The sequence below is a fragment of the Lontra canadensis genome, unplaced genomic scaffold (genome assembly GCF_010015895.1).
Source record: "Lontra canadensis isolate GAN:19392208 unplaced genomic scaffold, GSC_riverotter_1.0 scaffold213, whole genome shotgun sequence".
NCBI classification, from domain to species: domain Eukaryota; kingdom Metazoa; phylum Chordata; class Mammalia; order Carnivora; family Mustelidae; genus Lontra; species Lontra canadensis.
This window is the reverse complement of record NW_022631207.1, coordinates 502,737-522,140: the sequence shown is the minus strand read 5'-3', so window position 1 is coordinate 522,140 and position 19,404 is coordinate 502,737. Positions and strand designations below refer to the sequence as shown.

General features: G+C 42.7%; 1 protein-coding gene across 1 annotated transcript in view; it reads right to left on the bottom strand.

The window, feature by feature from the left end:
• Positions 1 to 17,986, bottom strand: part of LOC116861944 (neuronal PAS domain-containing protein 3-like) — a 411,248-nt gene extending 393,262 nt beyond the window's left edge. Inside the window, exon 1 of the mRNA XM_032848879.1 lies at positions 17,684 to 17,986. Coding sequence (XP_032704770.1) covers positions 17,684 to 17,841 — 158 coding nt within the window. The 5' untranslated portion in view covers positions 17,842 to 17,986. The remainder of the gene's footprint in view (positions 1 to 17,683) is intronic.
• Between the last annotated feature and the right edge of the window lie 1,418 nt (positions 17,987 to 19,404).

Genomic DNA, 19,404 nt, shown 5'->3' with positions numbered 1-19,404 from the left:
ATGCAAACATCTGAGGAAACTACTGTATGATTTCTAAAACAATGTCATGAGGAGATAGAAAACTTTCAGAAGAGGTTACTTCAGAGTGTTGACCAAGGTATCTCTTAGGAAGGGGCATATATGTGTGATGTAGAGAGACAGGCAAGGGCACACTGGAAATTCTCCATGTTCTAATAAATTGAAATTTGGTATTGTTGGCTCCTTTTAAAAAATGAAAATAGCTTCATTCCTTGATGTAAATTGTTCTAATCAGATTATCTCCTAACACTTAGCCAGCATTAGCTTTGAAAAAGTACAATCTTGATGAGTGAAGAGGGAAGGATAGGAGTTTCATAAGTGCAGTCTATACTACGCTATACTTTTTTTTTTTTTTTTTTTTTTAGTTTTCCTGGTTGTTTTCATAAGAGAAAAATGGAAAATTATCTTGTGAGGAACAGAGTGTTTTTAGGGAAAAATATTTTTTATCAATGGTGTTAAATTATCCTGATAATTAAGTATAAAATAGGTTTGGGGGATAAAATACTCTTAAATCTACAGATAATATATAGAACATAGGTATTATAGAGAAAGAGAGAAATTAGGCAAAAATGTTAATTATCTCAGAAGAATATATTTGCAGTAATGTCATTAATTAGAAACTTTCAAAGGAAACAATAAATGTCTAAATGATGCATGTATTTAAAGGCTTTAATTTATGAGAAGAAATCTTACCCAATCATAAATATTTAAATCTGTCTATACTACAAACACTAAATCAGTTCACCTTTATAAATAAGGGAGAAGAATTAGAAGAAAGCTCCTTTGAAAAACAAGGGTAGAGGGGTGCCTGGTGGCACAGTCAGTTAAATTAAGCAGCTGCCTTCAGCTCAGGTCAGGAACTCAGGGTTCTGGGATCAAGCCCCACGTTGGGCTCCCTGCTCATCTCACCATCCACTTCTTCCTCTGCCCCTCCCCCTGCTCATGCTCATGCGCCCTCTCTCAAATAAATAAGTAAAAACTTTTTAAAAATTTAAAGAAGAAAAAAGAAAATCAAGGTTAGAAATAAAGAAATTATCATTGTCATTTGGGCAAATAACTCACTACAGAAATTTATTTCTTTAGAAATGTTTTAGGAACACACAAAATTTTCAGAGATTAGTTATTCCCCTAAGTGCTCACCTGTCCATCAAACATTACATTGTTAACTTCCTTCTTTGAGGTATATCATCTGGTTTTCAAATATTTCCAGAGTTGTTCTACCATCTCAATTGAATTTAACCAACAAATGTATTTATCGCTAAACACTTTTAGTGTTTTTCTTTAGTGCTACCTTGAGTCATGTGCATAATATGTCACTTTAAAATATAATTTAATATAGCCTATAGCTTCCACTGCAACGTCTCTCTGGACAGTCTTGCAATAAAAAGTTTCCATTCAAAGATGTTTTTGTGGAAGAAAAATACTTAAATATCCAACATTTTATTGATTGAAACCTGCACAATAAGCATTGTATTTGATCTAAAAACTTCAATAGTTTTATAAATAAAGAATATTTGTAAATCCTAATACCATTAGGGGGAAAAAAAAGAAACACCATAGACTTCAACTCATTATTTTGCATCATATTTCCACATAATTCAAATCATGTAGTCACAGAATTTTGTAGCTGGAAGGAAATGTTAGCCACTGAATATACTAATAAAAAAACTAAGGCTGTACATGGTTAAAGGACTGTCTGTGTAGAGAACAACTTCCTATAAAGATAATGAAAGACCAAAACCAGTGACCGGGATTCGGACCATTACCTGCTGTTTTGCTAGCACCCAACCAGCAAGTGACCAACGGCACTTCATCGTGTACTGCCCTGACCATCTCGATACCCGCAGGCACTTATGTTCACCATATGTCTATTACCAAGGAAAGGAATTCTCCTTGCTTTCTGCCTGCCATTTGTTGTAGACCAAAGTCCATACCCTTTGGTACAGCTGTACCTGAGAGCTCTCTACTGATTTACACTCTGATGTATCTTAGTAGCAGTCTAAGTAGCCTGGCCCAGGGATGTTACAGTATCACTATTACAATGAATTCTTATACAACATACAAAACCACATTCACTAGAGGATGGTGCTGTTGTCATAAAAAAAAAAAAAAAAAAGGCTATGCCCCTGTCATTTGCTTAGTTTCTATGCCGCTACACCAATATTGCGCAGAAACAGGTCTTGGGAAACTCTTAATTTCTGAAGACAAATAAAAAGATGTACAACAGTTCTTTCCTTTTGCTAAAAATGTTCTGGCTTGTTGGTGGTGTCAAATCTGAAATGACTGCCAAAAGACACATCTAACTTTTTACAGCTATCAGCTTCTCCTCATGAATGGGAAGGAACCCATTTTAGTTTTTAAATGATTCTGATTTTCTTGCCCTAAAAACAAAACAAAACAAAAATAATGTGTGAGATTTAAACCCTACATATGAAACCGTGTACAAAAGGAGTGTATAGGTTGTGGAAAAATCTGCCATCATAATGTCTTCTGCTATCTGTGTTGCTAACTATAACTCTTGCATCTATAATTCCATTATACTTTTATAATTCAGGGTTTTGAAAATGCTTTTGAACCATTAATATATTTTCCTGGTTAAAATTCTTTGAGATGTTCTTAACAAGAGTCTTAGATAATGAATTTGGGCAAACTCTGGAACAGTCTTTACAGTATTATCATTCTCATTAATTTTCAGAACTACCCACTGTGTTGAGATGATTGTCATGGGCCTAAGACTTCAATTTGGCTAAATATTTTTGCATATATTTCAACATATAAGTAACTAACAGATGTTTAAATGTTAAGTTCATATGGTAGAAATGGTTAAATGTGTTTACTCTAATCTCATGATTTCTTTGCAACACTAATTCTTTTTTGACTGTTTCTTTATGTATTTCACTATTTCGTCTATGTTTTGGTCTACAATGGGCCAATAATTCCAAAATCTTTTCAAAGATAACAAAACAATCCTTTAAAACATTCTGGAATTTAAGCCATTTATGCATGTATAATATTTAACATATGTAGAATCACTAGTTTTTTTGAGAGAAAACCTTAAATAGTAACTCAAACATTATTTTTATAAAATATGCAGTATTCATATAAAAGCCTAGGACTGTATGTTTTGGGGTCTGGGGGGTTTTTTTTAGTTTTTTTTATTTTTACAGAAAGAGAGTTTTCCATTTATATTCTTATTTGGCTTTAGCAACCTGATATATGATACTGCCCTAACCTGCCAGAAAAAGATGGGTAGGAAGCTAAAAACAATATTACTTTTAAGAGAGTTAATGCAGCACATAGTTCCATACTTTCATCTGGTTTATTTTTTTTTTTCTTTGCCTTTTTGGTTATCTCTAAAGACTGCTTCTGTTTCCATTGTTTCATCCTTCAGCATTCACATATCAGAGCAATAAGTATTTCATTACTGGTTTATCTGTCCAGAGGCTTGAGAAGCGGTAACAATTAACCCTCCCTTCACAGTGATTGATACAGGCTTTGCTTTCAATTTGTTCCACTACACAGATCATGAAATTCTGAATGCAATCATCCTCATTGACCTACATTTTCAAACACACGGCTACAATGAGACGAAAGTAATTATTAAAAGGAACACTGGACTACTGAGATCTGAAACAAAGTCTTTAAAAAATCTGTGAGATGACCTTCTGGTAAAATTGGCAAATTTTGATGTTAAGGAAAATGATAGCTTTGTGGCCTTGTCTGGAAATATTCAATGCAAGCTGATCAATGTATATTATGGTGATTGCACTGACTCCGGTATGTACTCAGGAAATGCAGAAAGCCATTTTAGAACTGTTACAAACAAGAGTTCAACTGTTAACACTACAGCTTCATCTAAATTTTTTTCAAGGAAATTAAACTTCCTGATTTGTGTATAAAGAACAAACAATGACTACAGCAAAGAATGAAGGTTGGAAAAGCAATAGCTTCACTTTGTAAGAAGAGTGGCGTACCTGAGTCTTACATCCTCCCTGTCCCCCTCCCTTTAGATGAAGATTCACAGTAAGAAATGAATACATTTTTCACAAAGTCTGAAAAATAGCTTCAAATAAATATTAATCTACTGCAATCGATATATATGAGGGATGGAGAGGGGCGAGCAGGACAGTGGTGACTACAGAACTATATTAAAACAAGGGTTGCAGTTAAAGAAAATCAGGGCGGAAAGCAAGGCAGCAGGCCTGAGGCTCTAATCACAGAACAGAGTGATGGAGATGAACCAATACTGCATGGATTAGCAATGAATTATTTTGAACTGTAATCATATGCTTGCACAGAAGAGAGGCAAAAACTAGCCATTACTCATAAACTGATCTGCTGATTTCTGGGGGGAGGGAGGGGATGAGAATAAATTCGTATGCTAAACTAATTCAGAATAATGAAAACCTAAAGATGTGGTTACACCTCAAGTAACATTCTATTTTTAATGTCTGCCACATACCACATAATATAGGCTGTTTCGAATATAAACTGTAAAGTGCCTGGATTCGAGTAGGATTAAACCAACCATTTCTTCTAAGATTGGGATGTGATATAGCCATTCTACTCTCTATTCTTCCTTGGCCAGTAAAACTGTTTCTAGAGAACTTGAATATGCCCAAATGTCAGATTTTTGAGTCTTTGGTTATAAAGAAGCAGCAGAATTCAAGAAATTAATTTCTTTTGTATCACCTAAAAAAAAAAAAAATCATACCAAATGAAGATTCAATTGTTTGAACTAATTTTGCTAGGAAGGAAAAAAAAAAAAAAAAAAACTGCTGGTAGCAAGAGATTCCTGAGATTCTTATGAACAGACTGTTTAAATGAAGAGCACTTTAATCAGTAGAGGAATCCTCACGTTCCTAATGTCTTGCTGTGCATTCTGCAGGTTATAGTAGCAGCTGGTAGAGGTCATATATCTTTTGTGAGCATCCCAAAAAGGCTCACTGCCAGACTGTTAAATTATGAATAAGCAATGAACAAAAGAATGCAGATACGGTGGTGACAAGATAATCCAAGCAAATTTATCTATGACAAATTTCACAGGATTAACAAATTACATTTACACAGAACAATAAAAATGTGTAAAAAAAAATGATGAGCCTACTTTTCCTTATAGCATTAGGAAAACAAAAAAGTCACCAATTCACTGCCTATATGTAAATTTAACTCGATCTGAAGTAAGACATTCATAATATATTCAAGATATCTTTGCAACATTTTTGCATTTTAGGTAGATATAATACAAATATGATAGATCTGATTTATATTTTATATACGTTATGTCATAAACAGTATACATGTAGGCTTTACATATGTTTATATGATTTTACACAGGGTATACAGAATCTTGTGCAATAAAAAAAAAATTCCATCATATTGAATAGGATATATATGGTTTTCAGAAATAGATTCTGAGGAATAAATTATTTGTATAGGAAAAATACTCCTTCAATCAATGCAATCCATATTAGTTACTAAAAATACCCTTATCCTTTGATCTCTCCATTTTCTAGGACCAGAGAGAGAGGTTCCGCAAACAGTTTCAATCATTCCATCTGCCCCTACCAAAATACTGCACTCTTTCTGAGTAAAGTGCTCCTGGATGAAGTTTAGAACTAGTATCCTTTTCCATAGTGTTACCATGGTGGAAAGGAAAATTCATAGATTGGAGGGTAAGAGGATGCTGATTTGAGCTATAGTCAAATAAAGATGACCCTTAATCCAATATTACATTTTTCTTTATAATAAAATTCTTCTTATAAATCTTACCAATGAAAAAGCCCCCATCTATCAGAAGTAATGGGATATAACTGAAATGACCGATGATTCCATAAAGTGGTCTTAAAATGCTATGTGGCACTACTTTCAAAAATATGTGATAAAGATTTAAGCTTTAATGTTATATATAACCTAGGTACCCGAGTCAGAGCCCTTTAATTCTGCATTAGCATACTGATGATAATAAAATACTGTAATCAGAAGTAATTTCTTTTAAGATGATCTGAATGCTATTTTAAATTTTGTGGCTTATTTTTCACTTATACTTCCTATTGACTGCTGCTTTTTATCTTCAATATTTTTAGCAAAACATCTCTCTAAATGAGCCCTTTCCAACATTTTATAAGGCAACCTATCCTTTATGTAAACAAGAGATTTTTCTGAATGTAAAAGTGAATATTTTATTAAAATACACAAGCAAAACACTCAGTTCTTTCAAGCACAAATACTCAAGCACCCCTAATCTAGTCCTTTCTATGTCTGGAATTCCTACTATACTTTTTTTTTTTTTTAAGCTATTTGGTTGACACTATAACATCCAAAAATGTAAAGATAAATGTGGCATGCTTGTGTAGTACCTCAAATCTTGCAGACATTCTACAATGAGCAGTAATGGTGTCAGATGTTACAAAGTTTCCTGAAGTACAGCTTTTGTCAAAGAACCGTTACATGCCTGCCCAACCCCTAGGATGCCTGGCCTTAGAGAAATTAAAATGTTACCAAAGCCTTTCCCTTCTTGAAGATGCCACAAGTATCTGTGTGTGTCCAGAGAGGAAGAGAGACTAAATAATGAGAACTTATCATTTATGCATTTATTGTGGTCCATTTTTAACAAGTTTTTAATTAAATGAGTTAATTAATATATGTAAAGCCCTTAGACTCATACCTGGCCCATACTGCTATATAAAGGCTTACTGTCATTATTATAATGCCACATAACTTGGCAGGAGGCCAACTTGAATGAGTCCTTACATATTTCAAAAGACAATATCTGGAAGTACACTTAAGTACCAACCTGTGTTATTCAGAAAGTCTGTGAGGCTGTTTCCACCCACTCAGTGGCAAAACTCACAAAATAAGAATGCCTCAATGGTAAGCTTTAGACAAACTATGGCACACTCTGAGGCATGTATCACAGGAGTGGAGGAGGTCCTGGGGTACTTCATGGTCTATGGCCTACGAGGTGTTTGCATGCAGCAAACTGATTCTTCTAAAAACCATTCAGGGGTGCCTGGGTGGCTCAGTGAGTTAAACCTCTGTCTTCGGCTCAGGTCATGATCTCAGGGTCCTGGGATCGAGCCCCACATCGGGCTCTCTGCTCAGCAGGGAGCCTGCTTCCCCCCTCTCTCTCTGCCTGCCTCTCTTCTTGCAATCTCTCTCTGTCAAATAAATAAATAAAATCTTAAAAAAAAAAATCCCTTAACAAATCTTCTCCGAAGTGCATAGAGCTGTGGAACTTGCCCACACAAACAACAGGAATGTGAAAGACTAGAGGGAAAATCATTTAAACGTAAATGCTAACTTCACGAACATGACATTTCTTAAGTTCTCGGAACATGGGACGAACCACCAAGAAACAGAGATCTAGGTCACTATCCACAGCGCATGGGGTCTGCCGCCACAAGCGCTCTATGGCATCCACCCAGAAATCCCTGGTGCTGCGAAGTCCAAAAATAAAACACCTGTACCCTGCTGTGAAAGGTAGGTTCCTACAGAGACAAACCCAAATTCAGTCCCTATCTCTACTACCTTCCTTGGGAAGATTAGCATCTATTTTCTTGACCGAAAAGGTCTTTAATACAGGGCCCCAAACATGGCAGTGCCCAATAACTGTTGATCATTATCATGTGTGATCTCCTTTTATTTTCTGAATCCCTCCAGAGATTGTTTCTAAAAATCTTCTATAATTTCACTTACACTTATATGGCATCTTTTCTGTCTTTTCTCCAAGAACCGCTAGTCATTATACAGTCATTAGTTATAATATTCTACAACCCAGATACCTACCCTTCCTCTCCCCTCCGCCCAGAACACTAAACTAACCGAAGTCCAAAGAGATAGAGAGCCTTATATATATTTCTCTGAATTCTGCACGTCCTCCTCTTGCAGTAAAAGGTGTTTCTGGCTCTCTAGTAGCATGTCCAGTATAAGGACAAGTTTATGGTCAGAGCAACTGCTTTTACAGAGTATTGTTAACTTCCATCTCTTGCACAAGTCACGACTGTCCATAGGAGAGGTTCAATAAATAAGGCTGAGTGAATGAAGCAATCAATAATTATACTCAAAGGCCACAAGCACTAGTGATATGCAATTTTCATCTTGTGTCTCATGATTTTGTACACAAGACTGCAAATACATTATGCTCTAATGCATACCAAAGCATTATGCTCTAGAAATGTATACAGACAGCAACTTCAAGTGCTGTTTAATCTTGTCCCTACCCTAGTCATTTCAAATACAGTAGTAATCACTTTACTCTTACTAAGCTATGTCCTGCTTATGCACTGTAGTATTACTAATATTACTGCAAATTATTCTAACTATGTAAGGTTCTATCAAACTTAATAGTGCAAACATCCTATTCACACTAATGGGGCCCAGAGCAGTAAAAATACCATTCAGTTACAGTTGGTTTATTACACTGCCCAATGCGGAAAAAAAGGGGGGGCACTATTTACTGTGAAAATACTAACATCATTAAATGCAAAGCAATGTAACTGAATTTTTTCATAAATTCTATAAGTACAGATTTAAATACCAGTACACATCATAGTATAGATTAAAATATTTCAAGTTTCATATATTCCATGATGTGAAAATTTGGTAGCATTTAAATTGTAAAATTAATATTTAATCAACTAAATTTTTAACATACCCACTCTTTTGCTAACCTTCAACCCTATCTAGTGCAAACAATTAAGGAATGTCTGTAAAACACCTGAAGTTCGAATCTCAGCCTACACAATGCAAACTTTTAAAAATTTAACCCAAATGATGAAATGTTACACTGTAGAAAAAGTGGCCATGCAAACATCATAAGAAGGGCCGGCTCCCCTCTCATCTGTGCTCAATTTTCTTTAAATTCAGGGAGCAGCATTCTCCAGACGAAAGAGATTCACAGGAATGCAGGAAAAATAAGAAAACAGAAACAGACTATCTAAGGTTTACATTGGGGTCATTATTAATAGTAAAGCACTTAAGAAAGTGCATAGGGGTAAACATTACTAGGAGAGATTTAGAAATATTTGTGACATATCCCCCACAAATATGTCACAAAATATAAAGCTCTGCAGCTTTAAAGTAAGGAAATGAAAGCTACACTGCCTAAATCGTCCCCCAAAAGTGCTGCTTTACAAAAGCACATATCTATACATCTTGTCATAGAAAACCTCACCACAGAGCAGAAGATCCTAGACATCAGGGCCCATTTCAAACAGATGCAATTTTAACATGTCACTGGATTCCATCCAGACTCAGATCTGGGACACAGTAAAAGTATTGAGGGGCTCATGGAAACTCTGGCATTCTCATAAAATAGCTCTATTGTAGGGGCAACCATTGTGTAGAATTTCAGGGGAAAATCAACTTCGTATCACTAAAAATACCAAACCGTTCAGATGTGTAGATTGTATTTAAATCACAATGCAATTCTTACCAATTCATTGCTAAGATAGTAATTTCACATCACTTTTGGTCAAATAAAAGCCATATTTTTAAGACTCTGCAAAGACACAGGGACCGAAACTACTCATAATACCACTAGCAACTTTTTTTTTTTTTAACAAAAGCATCAAGTAATACTGATATCAAGTTTGCTCCTTGTAATGAATCAAATCTAGTAACTGGCATATTACAGATTCAGAGTAGCTATTTGTCTCTCAAATCATAAACCAGAGATTGGGAATACGGAAAAGATGCTGTAATGTGGGAGGGTCCTACATAATAAAGGTCATTATAACTCCTGGCTCCAGAGCTATACGATCTAATATCCTCTCCTGTGGTTCTATGATATGCCCATGCATTACAGTTCTTGTTGACAGTCTGTTGCCTTGGAAATATTTCATTATTTCAGTTTTTCCATTTGTAGACCCTTGGCCTTGTGATATGAAGGCCATCCTATTTCATATTTTCGATTATCATTTAAGCAATCTTGTGGAGCTATTTATATATAAGCAAGTGTTAGACAATGCATATCATCATTTATCACTCTGTGTTTAAGCTTACAATGTAAAAAGAAATACCTCCCCCCAAAAAAGTCTCCACCACCACCTTCACTTTTTAAACCAAAAGCCCTGAATACTACTGGAATATGCTTTGCAAACCAGCATGGGCACATCACATGCTTGACACTTCTATCTGTCTACTTTTCTTGGTTATACATCCACATAGTGGAAAAACTCTGTGGTAGAGCTACATAATTTGCAGCCTATTAGTGTTTAAAGAAAAATCGAGCAAGTTTAAATACACAAGGTTTTCAGCCTATGCTCTCAGGCTCTCAGGCTCATTCTGTGTGTAAGAGTCAAAGAAATTTAAGCAGTACTAAATAGTAACCAAAGACATCATGAAGAAGAAGTTTCTTTTTCCAAAACTCACTCTGTAAACATTATTAGAAGGAAATGACTTTTGTACTGTATTACTAAACTCAGGTTAAATATTTTATAAACTAACAACAAGACCATTGGAAAAAAATGTCTTTTTTTTTCTATATAAGTTTGTGTTACTGCTGTATTTGAAAAGCAGTAAAGAGTAGTGTCCATAAGCGCCTTTATGAAATCAGTGATTTGGAAACTATTTTGTAAATAAATGAGAGGATACCACCTAAAGCATGTCCACGAAAGTGATCTTTTATAAACATATTAGTGTTCAACTGTTACAGGGAAATACTACTACAAACCAACAAGTACCAGGCACAAAATCCACATAAAGGTGAAATGACTCTACTTAGCTGAAGCAAGTAGCTATGAAAACCAACCCCCTCCTGACCAAACCATCTGACTTTCCATTTCTCATTACAAAACCAAATCAACTAACATGTGTAATGTTTACACTTAAAGTGTTAAGAGCATTTAAAGCCCTAATAACAAAGTGAACCCTCGGGGCATAAAACAACTGTTTGGATAACAGGCCAAGTTTGTGGTTATTACTGTTTGAAACATTTAGTTTATAACTCCTCTCCTCTATATCGCTCCTTCTGCCCCCTACCTCGTTATTACTCCTCCCTCTCCCTACAGGTTAAACCTTCTCAGATCCAACCTTTAAAATGACAGCATCCGAGCTGAACAAGAAGCTGCTATTAAAGGGCATTAAATTAAATACAGTATATCCTCCTACAACTTCAATCAGAATTTCAGACCAAGTGTTATTTAGTTCAGCTCTCAAGTGGAGCAGAATAACAAATCGCGCACTTTGATTTACCTTCTTCGAATGCCAAATGGAGACAGGTGATAAAGAACGCACTCATGCACAGGCTATGAAGTTTCCTCTAGAAATTAATTCTATCTTCAAGATTCCTATCTCAGAAAAATTCCCAAAATGGCACACAAATAGGTCTCTGCTAGAGAGATTACTGGGGCCATCCCAGTAAATACATTTACTACCAACAGAACTGGAGAAGCCCGAGGATGGGTGGAAAGGAGGAAGGAAATCAATTATAAACTTCTGATCTAAAAAAGTATTCATCACCACGTTAAATTTAAAAAATTCATTATTAAAAGACCTGCACAATGCTCTGAAAATTTTTTTTCTTATCTACAAGAGCAAAGTACTTAATATGTGAATTCTTCATAAAACACTGAATATTCCTTTTAGCTAGTATGAGTAGTCAGACAATGCTACACACATTCAACATCTTTAAAAACGGGATCATTGTGTGATTTACTTTCAGGTATAGGATTTATATAGAAATTATCCATAGTTTAGAATTAATCAATTTTGTAGCTATCCAACAAAATTTTTCCCTTAATCCTGCCAATTCTGCTGTCCCTGTTGTGTGAAGGAAACAAGCAATAGTGCAACTGAAGCTTCCTAATGAGTAGCTTGTTTAAATACCTCTCTTCTTGATGTAAGCTATAGGTTAAATGCAACGTTGTATCAAAAATAAAACCTCCCATGTAATAATAATTAAATCTTTGCAACTACTATGGACTTCCCTCATCTTTTTTTCTGAAGTTCACTTACACCTAGGAGGAAAGTTGGGGAGGGGCCATGTATCTACCAGCATTTGTTTTCCTCATGTAGCAATGGGTAACATTTCCTACTTCCTACTGAGCACTTCTTCGAAGACAGAAAAAGGTACTTTGCACAAACCAATATGCTATATGCAATTAATGTCATTAACACTGCCAGTTAATAGCAAATAGGATTCCAAACAAAGTAGGCTGGATGGACAGCAGGAGGGAAAACCACGTGGGGCGGGGGTGGGGGGTGCTTAGTTACTATGCAGTCTAACAATGCCATTCACGTAGGACGGTTAAGGATATTTTGAATACAAACTCCCTTTCCCTTTGGCTTTAGTTTAACTAACTTCAAACAGACATGCTCCGCTGAGCCCCTTGCCTGGATATGCAATTCTCACCAGGAACTTTTTTAAAACACAGATCCCCAAACAGCAACTAACGGGGCATAGACGTTCCAACTGTTGGCACATTTTGAATCTCGATGTTTACTCGCTAATTTGGATTTGAGGGTTTTCTTCTTCCTTTTTCTTTTTTTTTTTTTTTTTGTTTGTTTTGGGGAGCGGGGGAGTGGAAAGGAGGGCAAGATGAGAGCAAAGCAGGAGACCCACAAGTTGCCAAGGCTAAGGGCGCAGCCTGGACGGCGGGGAGGCGGCGGCCGCGCGCCTCTCTCCTCCCGGCCCGGCCTAGCTGCTCCGCGCGGAGACAGCCCCTCCGCGACACATTCCGGGCCTGGCGCGAGCTCCGCTCCCCGCCCCCGGCCTCCTCCTCCTCCTCCTCCTTCTCCTCCTCCTCCTCCTCTCCTCCTCCCCCTTCTCGCCTGCCTTCCCTCCCCCTCCCCAGCCTCATTCCTTCCTAGAGAGCAGCTGCCAAGGGACCTGCGGCGGCCCCGGGGATCCCCCGGCCCCCCACCCTCACTGCTGTTCCTCGTCACACAGCAGCCCCTTCTCTCTTTTTTGTTTGTTTCTCTCTTTTTCTTTTTTTTTTTCCTTTTCTTTCTTTTTCTTTTTTTTTTTTTTTTTTTCTTTCTTTCTTTCCTGAATAGTTTTTTTTTTTTTTTTGTCAGCGAGTCACTCCATTCGCCGAGCCGAGGAGGTGCTACTGCTCGGAGAGCCTGGCGCGGCCGCCGCTGCCACCGCCGGAGCCCGCTCGCTGCCGCAGCCGCCGCGGGCGGACAATGCGCGGGGGGACCGCGGGCGAGCGCTGAGCCGCAAGCCCCCAGACCAGGTCCCGGTGGGCTCACGGCCCAGGAGGCGGACTGCGGAGCGGGCCCCGCCACCTCGGCGGCGGCGGCGGAGGCGGCGGCGGCGGCGGCGGCCGGAACAGCCGCCCCGGCGGCAGGTTCAATAAACAGAAAAGTGTTACCGTTCTCGCCTGGAAGGATCCTGCTGAAAGCTGGGCTTGGTGGGCGCCATCTTCCTGCTATTTTTTTTCCTCTCTTACTTTTTGCCTCTCTCCCCCCTCCCGGGGTGGGGGGCGTGGGGAGGGCGGGGGGTGTGCGTGTGCGTGGGGTGGCGGGAGTGAGTGCGGGCGTGCGCGGCGCTCAGCGGCGGCCCGGCGGGCGGCGGCCGTGGCCCTGGCCGTGGCGGCGGCGGCGGCGGCGGCGGCGGCGGCGGCGGCGGCCGTGCTGCTGAGGCAGGGAGGCTACGGAAAAGTAGTGGGGCCGGAGCCTTGCCGGCAGCCGGCCGTCCCCTCGCGCCGCCGGTGCCTCTCGCCGCAGGTCGCCGCCTCCTCCGCCGCCTGCGCCTTCTCCTCCCCCTGCTCGCCCGGCGCCGCCGCCGTCCATGCGCCGCAGAGCCCCCGCGGCCCGGGCCGCTTCGGCTCCCGAGACATGCCCAGCGCGGAGACAGGCGACCGGCGGCGGCGGCGGAGGAGGAGGAGGAGGGGGAGGTGGCGGCGGCGGCGGGGGGGAGGCTGCCGCGCGGCCCCGCGGGCAGCCCGGCCCAGGGCCCCGCCGCCCAGGGTTCTCACCCGCGCGCGCCGCCACACCCCCAACTGTGGCCCCCCACCGCCACCACCCTGAGCTGGCCTGGTGGCAGGTGGGGCACACACCCTCTTGGCGGGGGGCGGTCGGGGCCTAGGCCAGGAGGGGCGGGGAGGGGGAAGACACGCAGGGGGTTCCCAGCTTGACCGCTGTGAAAGTATTTCTGGGCATTTTCCAGCTGCTTTGCTCCCGAGCGCTCTCTCGCACGCAGACACACCCCCCCTTCTCTCTCCCCGTCTCTCTCTCTCTCTCTCTCTCTCTCTCTCTTCTCTCCCTCGCTCTCTCTCTCGTTGGGGGACTGGGAAGCTCGGCTGCCAGCGCAACAACGCCACTCAGTTGCAGTTTGGAACACTTCCCTTCTCAGGAGTATCGCAACCAGGGAGAAAGAGAGAGGAACTAGGAGGCCACGGGAGAGGCCGCGGACAGGACAGCGTCCCGGGAGCGCCTTCCCAGACAGTGGAAATAAAAGCGGGTGGGAGCGCGCTGACCAAGCCCGCGAGCCCAGAGAACACTGTGGGCGCAGCTGCTGCACCCGCACCTCAGGGCTCCAGCGCTCTCACCAACACGTCCCGAGCTGGAACATCTGCATTATTCACGCGCATACGTATCTGCAGACCCCGGGGTTCACAGAGGAATCCCCAAGGGTCTCTACGCGGTTAGGTACGAAACGCCTGTCCCCACTAGGCTCCTGGTACCTGGGACCAGAGGACTGCGGACCTCTGGGATCAAGCTCTGTCGTTTCCCTCATTTTACAGCTCAGCGAGGCCTAGAGAAAGGGCCCTCACTGAAGGGCCAGTGCTGGAATTCCATTACCTGGGTAGACCCTGGTCAGAGCGCCCTCTCCACTAAACCACTCTGCCGGGTGTGGGCATCTTTTCCGGCAGATACTTGGGTCAGTCATGTGTCAACCAGCAAAGCAGAAAGGATTCCCAACGCATTTCCACTTTGAACAAATGAAAAAGCTACACAGAAAACATCAGTCCTAGGTGAGGCTTTACATTTCACTTCCCACTTCAGAAAAAATAGACCTGAAAAGGGGTCCCATTCGGTCCTACGGTTCCAGTAAAGTGGGGCTGAGAGTTGGAAACTTTGAGAACACAAGTCACAAGTGTTTTTCGTAGCAGAGGTGTTTAATCTGCGTGATGGTGTTTGAGTTCTCTTTGGAGTACACTCTACAGGTAGAAGATGAGAGCGATTGAAAAATGAACTGAAGTGGAGAGTATTGAATACAAGATATACATGGGCTGGCAGGGAGGAGGAAGAGTTGCCAGTTGGAAGTTTTGGCTCCAGGACAGCCAGCCTAGGGCGTTTCTGCCCAAAGATGACAAATGAAAGGGGCTGTGTTCTCCCAACAGGCCACTCTTGCTTGAAAAGCCCCCAACTCCTGTCACTTCCTCATCAGACTACCCAAAAGCACTTAATGCAAAAAGATATTTTGGTAAAATGATGTGTCACCATTCACTTTAGCAAACATAGCCAGGTCTTGAAGTGCAAACTAAGTCTGTCCCTCATAGCTTCTAAAGCCTCCCATGCTGGTGGCCTGGTGAAGTAGGGCCAGAGGACACAGGACTCAGGACTCAAACCCTCCCTTAAGCATTTGCCAATAATCGTCTTGCCTCATAAGGCTCACTGTCCTGTCCCCAAATTGACAAAAATTAAAGGCAGTAACAGGTGTCATCATATCTGACTAATGAAACCAAAAAAAAGCTCCATGTTTCACGGCTGTAGCACCTTCTCTTCTGTCAATATGACTGAACATAGAGAGGAAGGAAATAATATATCCCAAAGGCTAAAGTTTGGAGTTCTTTTTAAAGCTTTCATCTTTAGAACCACAGAGGGATTCAGAGTCTTGACAAAGTGGCCCAAATTCAAAGATGAAGAGGGAAGTCATCAGTGGAGCTTTCAGTGTTGGAGGCAGAGCTGTAGAGGATTACCCCCGGGGACTCCTGACTTATGGGGGAAATTGGCCCTGGGAAGATCTTTTTGGTGAAGAATTCCAACACTCTGAGAGCAAACGTAAAGGCTGAAAATTCAGGAACACCTCTTATGCCCAATTTATATCTTATGGATTAGTTGGAAGTCTCTGAAATTGTCCAAAGGCCATCTGACATTTCTGACCCTTGACTCCCTACTCCACAGATCATACTATTGTAATTATAGCCTGCACTTCCTAGTTAAAGTGACCGCCAGATTATATTGTCATTTAAATGTTTTTTAAGTGACAAAAAAAACCTTACCTGAATCATGAAAAGGAAAAAAAATCTAATTCTTTTCTAGTCCTTTATGTTTGAAAGATTCCCAGATCTTTTGTATTAAAGGTTCCTGTAATCACTGAAAATGAGACTAAAATAATTTAAATTTAAAAATCTCTTTGACCAGAAAGAGCCTGTTTTTGAGTTATTTTCGAGTCTCCCTTTTTAAAACTTCCGACAGTACTCAAAGTATATAATGAAGTCTTCTACAGAATATTTGCAGTACTGGGCATCAACTTGGAAAACACTCAGTGTGTTATGCAAAATCTGCTCTGGTCGCTGGGCCATTGGTTAGAAAGCACAAAATATGGCAGTGATAGATTATCTTAACCTTTTCAGTTTAAACACTGTTGGTTCAAATCAAAGGTTCTCAAATCAATGAAGTTTGAAATACAAGGTAAAAATAGGAACTGTTATTTGAATTATGCATTGTGTATATTTTAAGTTAAATGCCATTGGCAAATCTCTCAGATATTTAATCGTGTGCAATCTGGGAAACACAAATATTTAATTTCACACTTTCATGTGTTTTTTTCTTCCATCTCCTGTAAAACTGAGCCCCACAAATGGGAAGCTTACCTTTCATTACTACATTGTTAGTTTTTCTCAGCACATTTTTGTAGACTACATTTTTTATAAAATCTTGGAAGATCACAACTTGTCCTTAAGGAAGAACTTTAGGGTTCTAGGGTTGTTGGTGGTAGTATCCCCCCTCCTTTCCTAACTGAATCAAAGAATATTTACTAATTCAATATCACAACTATATTTTATTAAAAATCTATAGATGTTCAGGAGAAATACAAACAAGTAATACTTCAAAACTTCCTTCTCACCCACCTAGCCTAACTTTGTAAAATTTGCTTCCTAACTCGCATCTCTGAATCTTACGCATTTGCATTATAATGCATTTAAGATGAATACTTAACAGCGCCGAGGAGACTCGGATTTCATGCTGTATTTCCCTGTAGTAACAGGTGACATGATAACACTATTATGTAGAATTGCAAGTCTACAGCTACACGTGAAAATCGTTCCTATTCTGTTTGGAAACAAATGATCAATCAGCCTCCAGTGATCAATTGCCCCCAGGCTGCCCGTCAGCTCGGGTTCGCACCCGGCAGAGGCAGTGAGAAAATTCCGCGGAAGGGGACTGGGATCCCAAACTTTGCAAAAGCACCTTGTGCTGTGTCTAAGACTTCGCTGCAACTCCTAGGCTACGCGGGGCTGGGGTGCTGGATTTGGGGCCAGGCAGAGGGCAAAGGATGGTTTCACTTAGCCAGTACACTGGAGTGTCTTTCAATCCGAATTGTGAATTATTATTATTTTTTTCTTTCTCATCTGTAGAACGAGAAGCAAGCAAAGTGAGCCCTGACGATGTGCATGTGTGTTGTAACGCATAAAACAGGAGGCAAAGTGAGTCCCACCCCAGCACCCCGGGGCGGGGGCACTATCCCAGCCCAGGCGGGACTACTCACCGCTGCTGGTAGGAGGTGATGCCCTGGACGTTCTGCGGGGTGCCGTTGGCCGCGGCGCCGGCCCTCCCCATGCCCGCGCCGGCCGGCACCCCCGCGGCCGCCCCGCCGGCCGCCGCGGCCGTCACCTGCACGCTGAAATCCGGAAAGATTCGGATCATCGCCGCGGCTTCGGCCCCCGGGCGCGGCGGCTCTGGGCGAGAGCTGGCGGGGGCTCGGGTTTGGGCTCCGGCGGCGGCAGCAGCAGCAGGGCGAGCAGCGGCGGCGGCAGCAGCGGAGCCAGGCACCAGCCTGCAATCCCATTAGTGAGCCGCGGCCACTGTGCGCGGCGGAGAGGCGCTTTGATGTGCGCGCAGCGGGCTGGGGTGGGGGGGCCGCGAGCGCTTGGAGGAGGTGCGGGGGGCGTGCGAGGGACTTGCAAACAGCAAAACGTGTCAGGGTGGGGCCTTTTTCCCCTTTGGGGGGGCGGTGGTGCTCCCCCCTCTTTCCAGGATGTTGCTCTCACTGGCTGCTCCGGCTGCGCGGCGCGAGCCCAGCTGAGAGAAGAAGGGGAGGGGTGGCGGAGGAAGGATGCACCGGGAGGCTTGGCGAGGACTTGGCCGGTGCAAGGGAATGACGGGCAGCGGAGGGTGCCTTTCTTTCCCGCCCCCCGCTACACACACACACACACACACACACACACACACACCGCACTTCCGACCCAAAGTGCAAGATTGAGGCGCGCGCTCTCCCTTCTTTTCTCTAGAGAAATAACCACGATCCAAGCAGGCTCGCGCCTCCCGCGGCTTCCAGCAACCTGGACTTGAGCCCGCGTGTGCAGGAATGGGGGCTCAGAGCTTCCCCTCCCACCCGGGACCCCTCTCTGCCAGTCCTCTGCACACCAGGCAGTGCGGGGGTTGCCAACTGCAAGTTGGACTACTAGAGAACTTGATGCTTATCGAGAAGGGATGGTGTGCAAAGGAGAATGGGGGGAAGGGGGTCGGGCGGAGAAGCCGCTTTTGTGCAATGGAGAGTTTGTTCCCTTTATAAGAAGGGACTCTCCTCGCCCCTGGTGGGCGGGCAGGTTAGTCTTGGACAAACTTGTGAGCTGAGGACTGTAGGTCCGTGTAGAGAGATCCGGCTTTGCCCCCGATGACCCATCTCCATACGCCCTTTTCAAACGTTGAAACGAATAAATTAGCAGCCACAACTGAGGCGAACTCTGCAAATTCCAACCACCAGGGAAACAAAAAGAGAAAACACGTGCATTTATTTCCTCGTGTCTCCCAGTTACTTCTCTGCATTGTTACATTGGTATTTCTTTAGGGGATGAGGAGGGATGCTTGTGATTTGGACGCGCCTTTTTAATGACAACTTGCACTTCTTCTCGCCCTAGTAGCGGGTGGGGGTGGCGGGAGTGGATCGTCTCCCCCACCCCCTGCCCAGGACCCCCTGTTGCCCCACTTCCTCCCTCTTTCTTCCGGCTTGCAAGCTGGGACCGGAGTTGCGGGGCAGAGGCGCAGCCCCGGAGCGACGCGGGGCTCGGTAGGGCTCCCCTCCTCTTGCACGTACCCACCCGCGACCCACTTCGCTGGTGCTGATGTGGGTTTCCCCCAGCTCGTTCTCTCCTTTCCTCTCCCCGCGCGCCGAGGCCCGGGCACGGCATCCGGGGGACGAGTGGCCGCCGCGCCCGCCGCACGAACCCAAGTTGGGCTCGGCGGAGCGTGGTGACCGCGGCCGCAGCC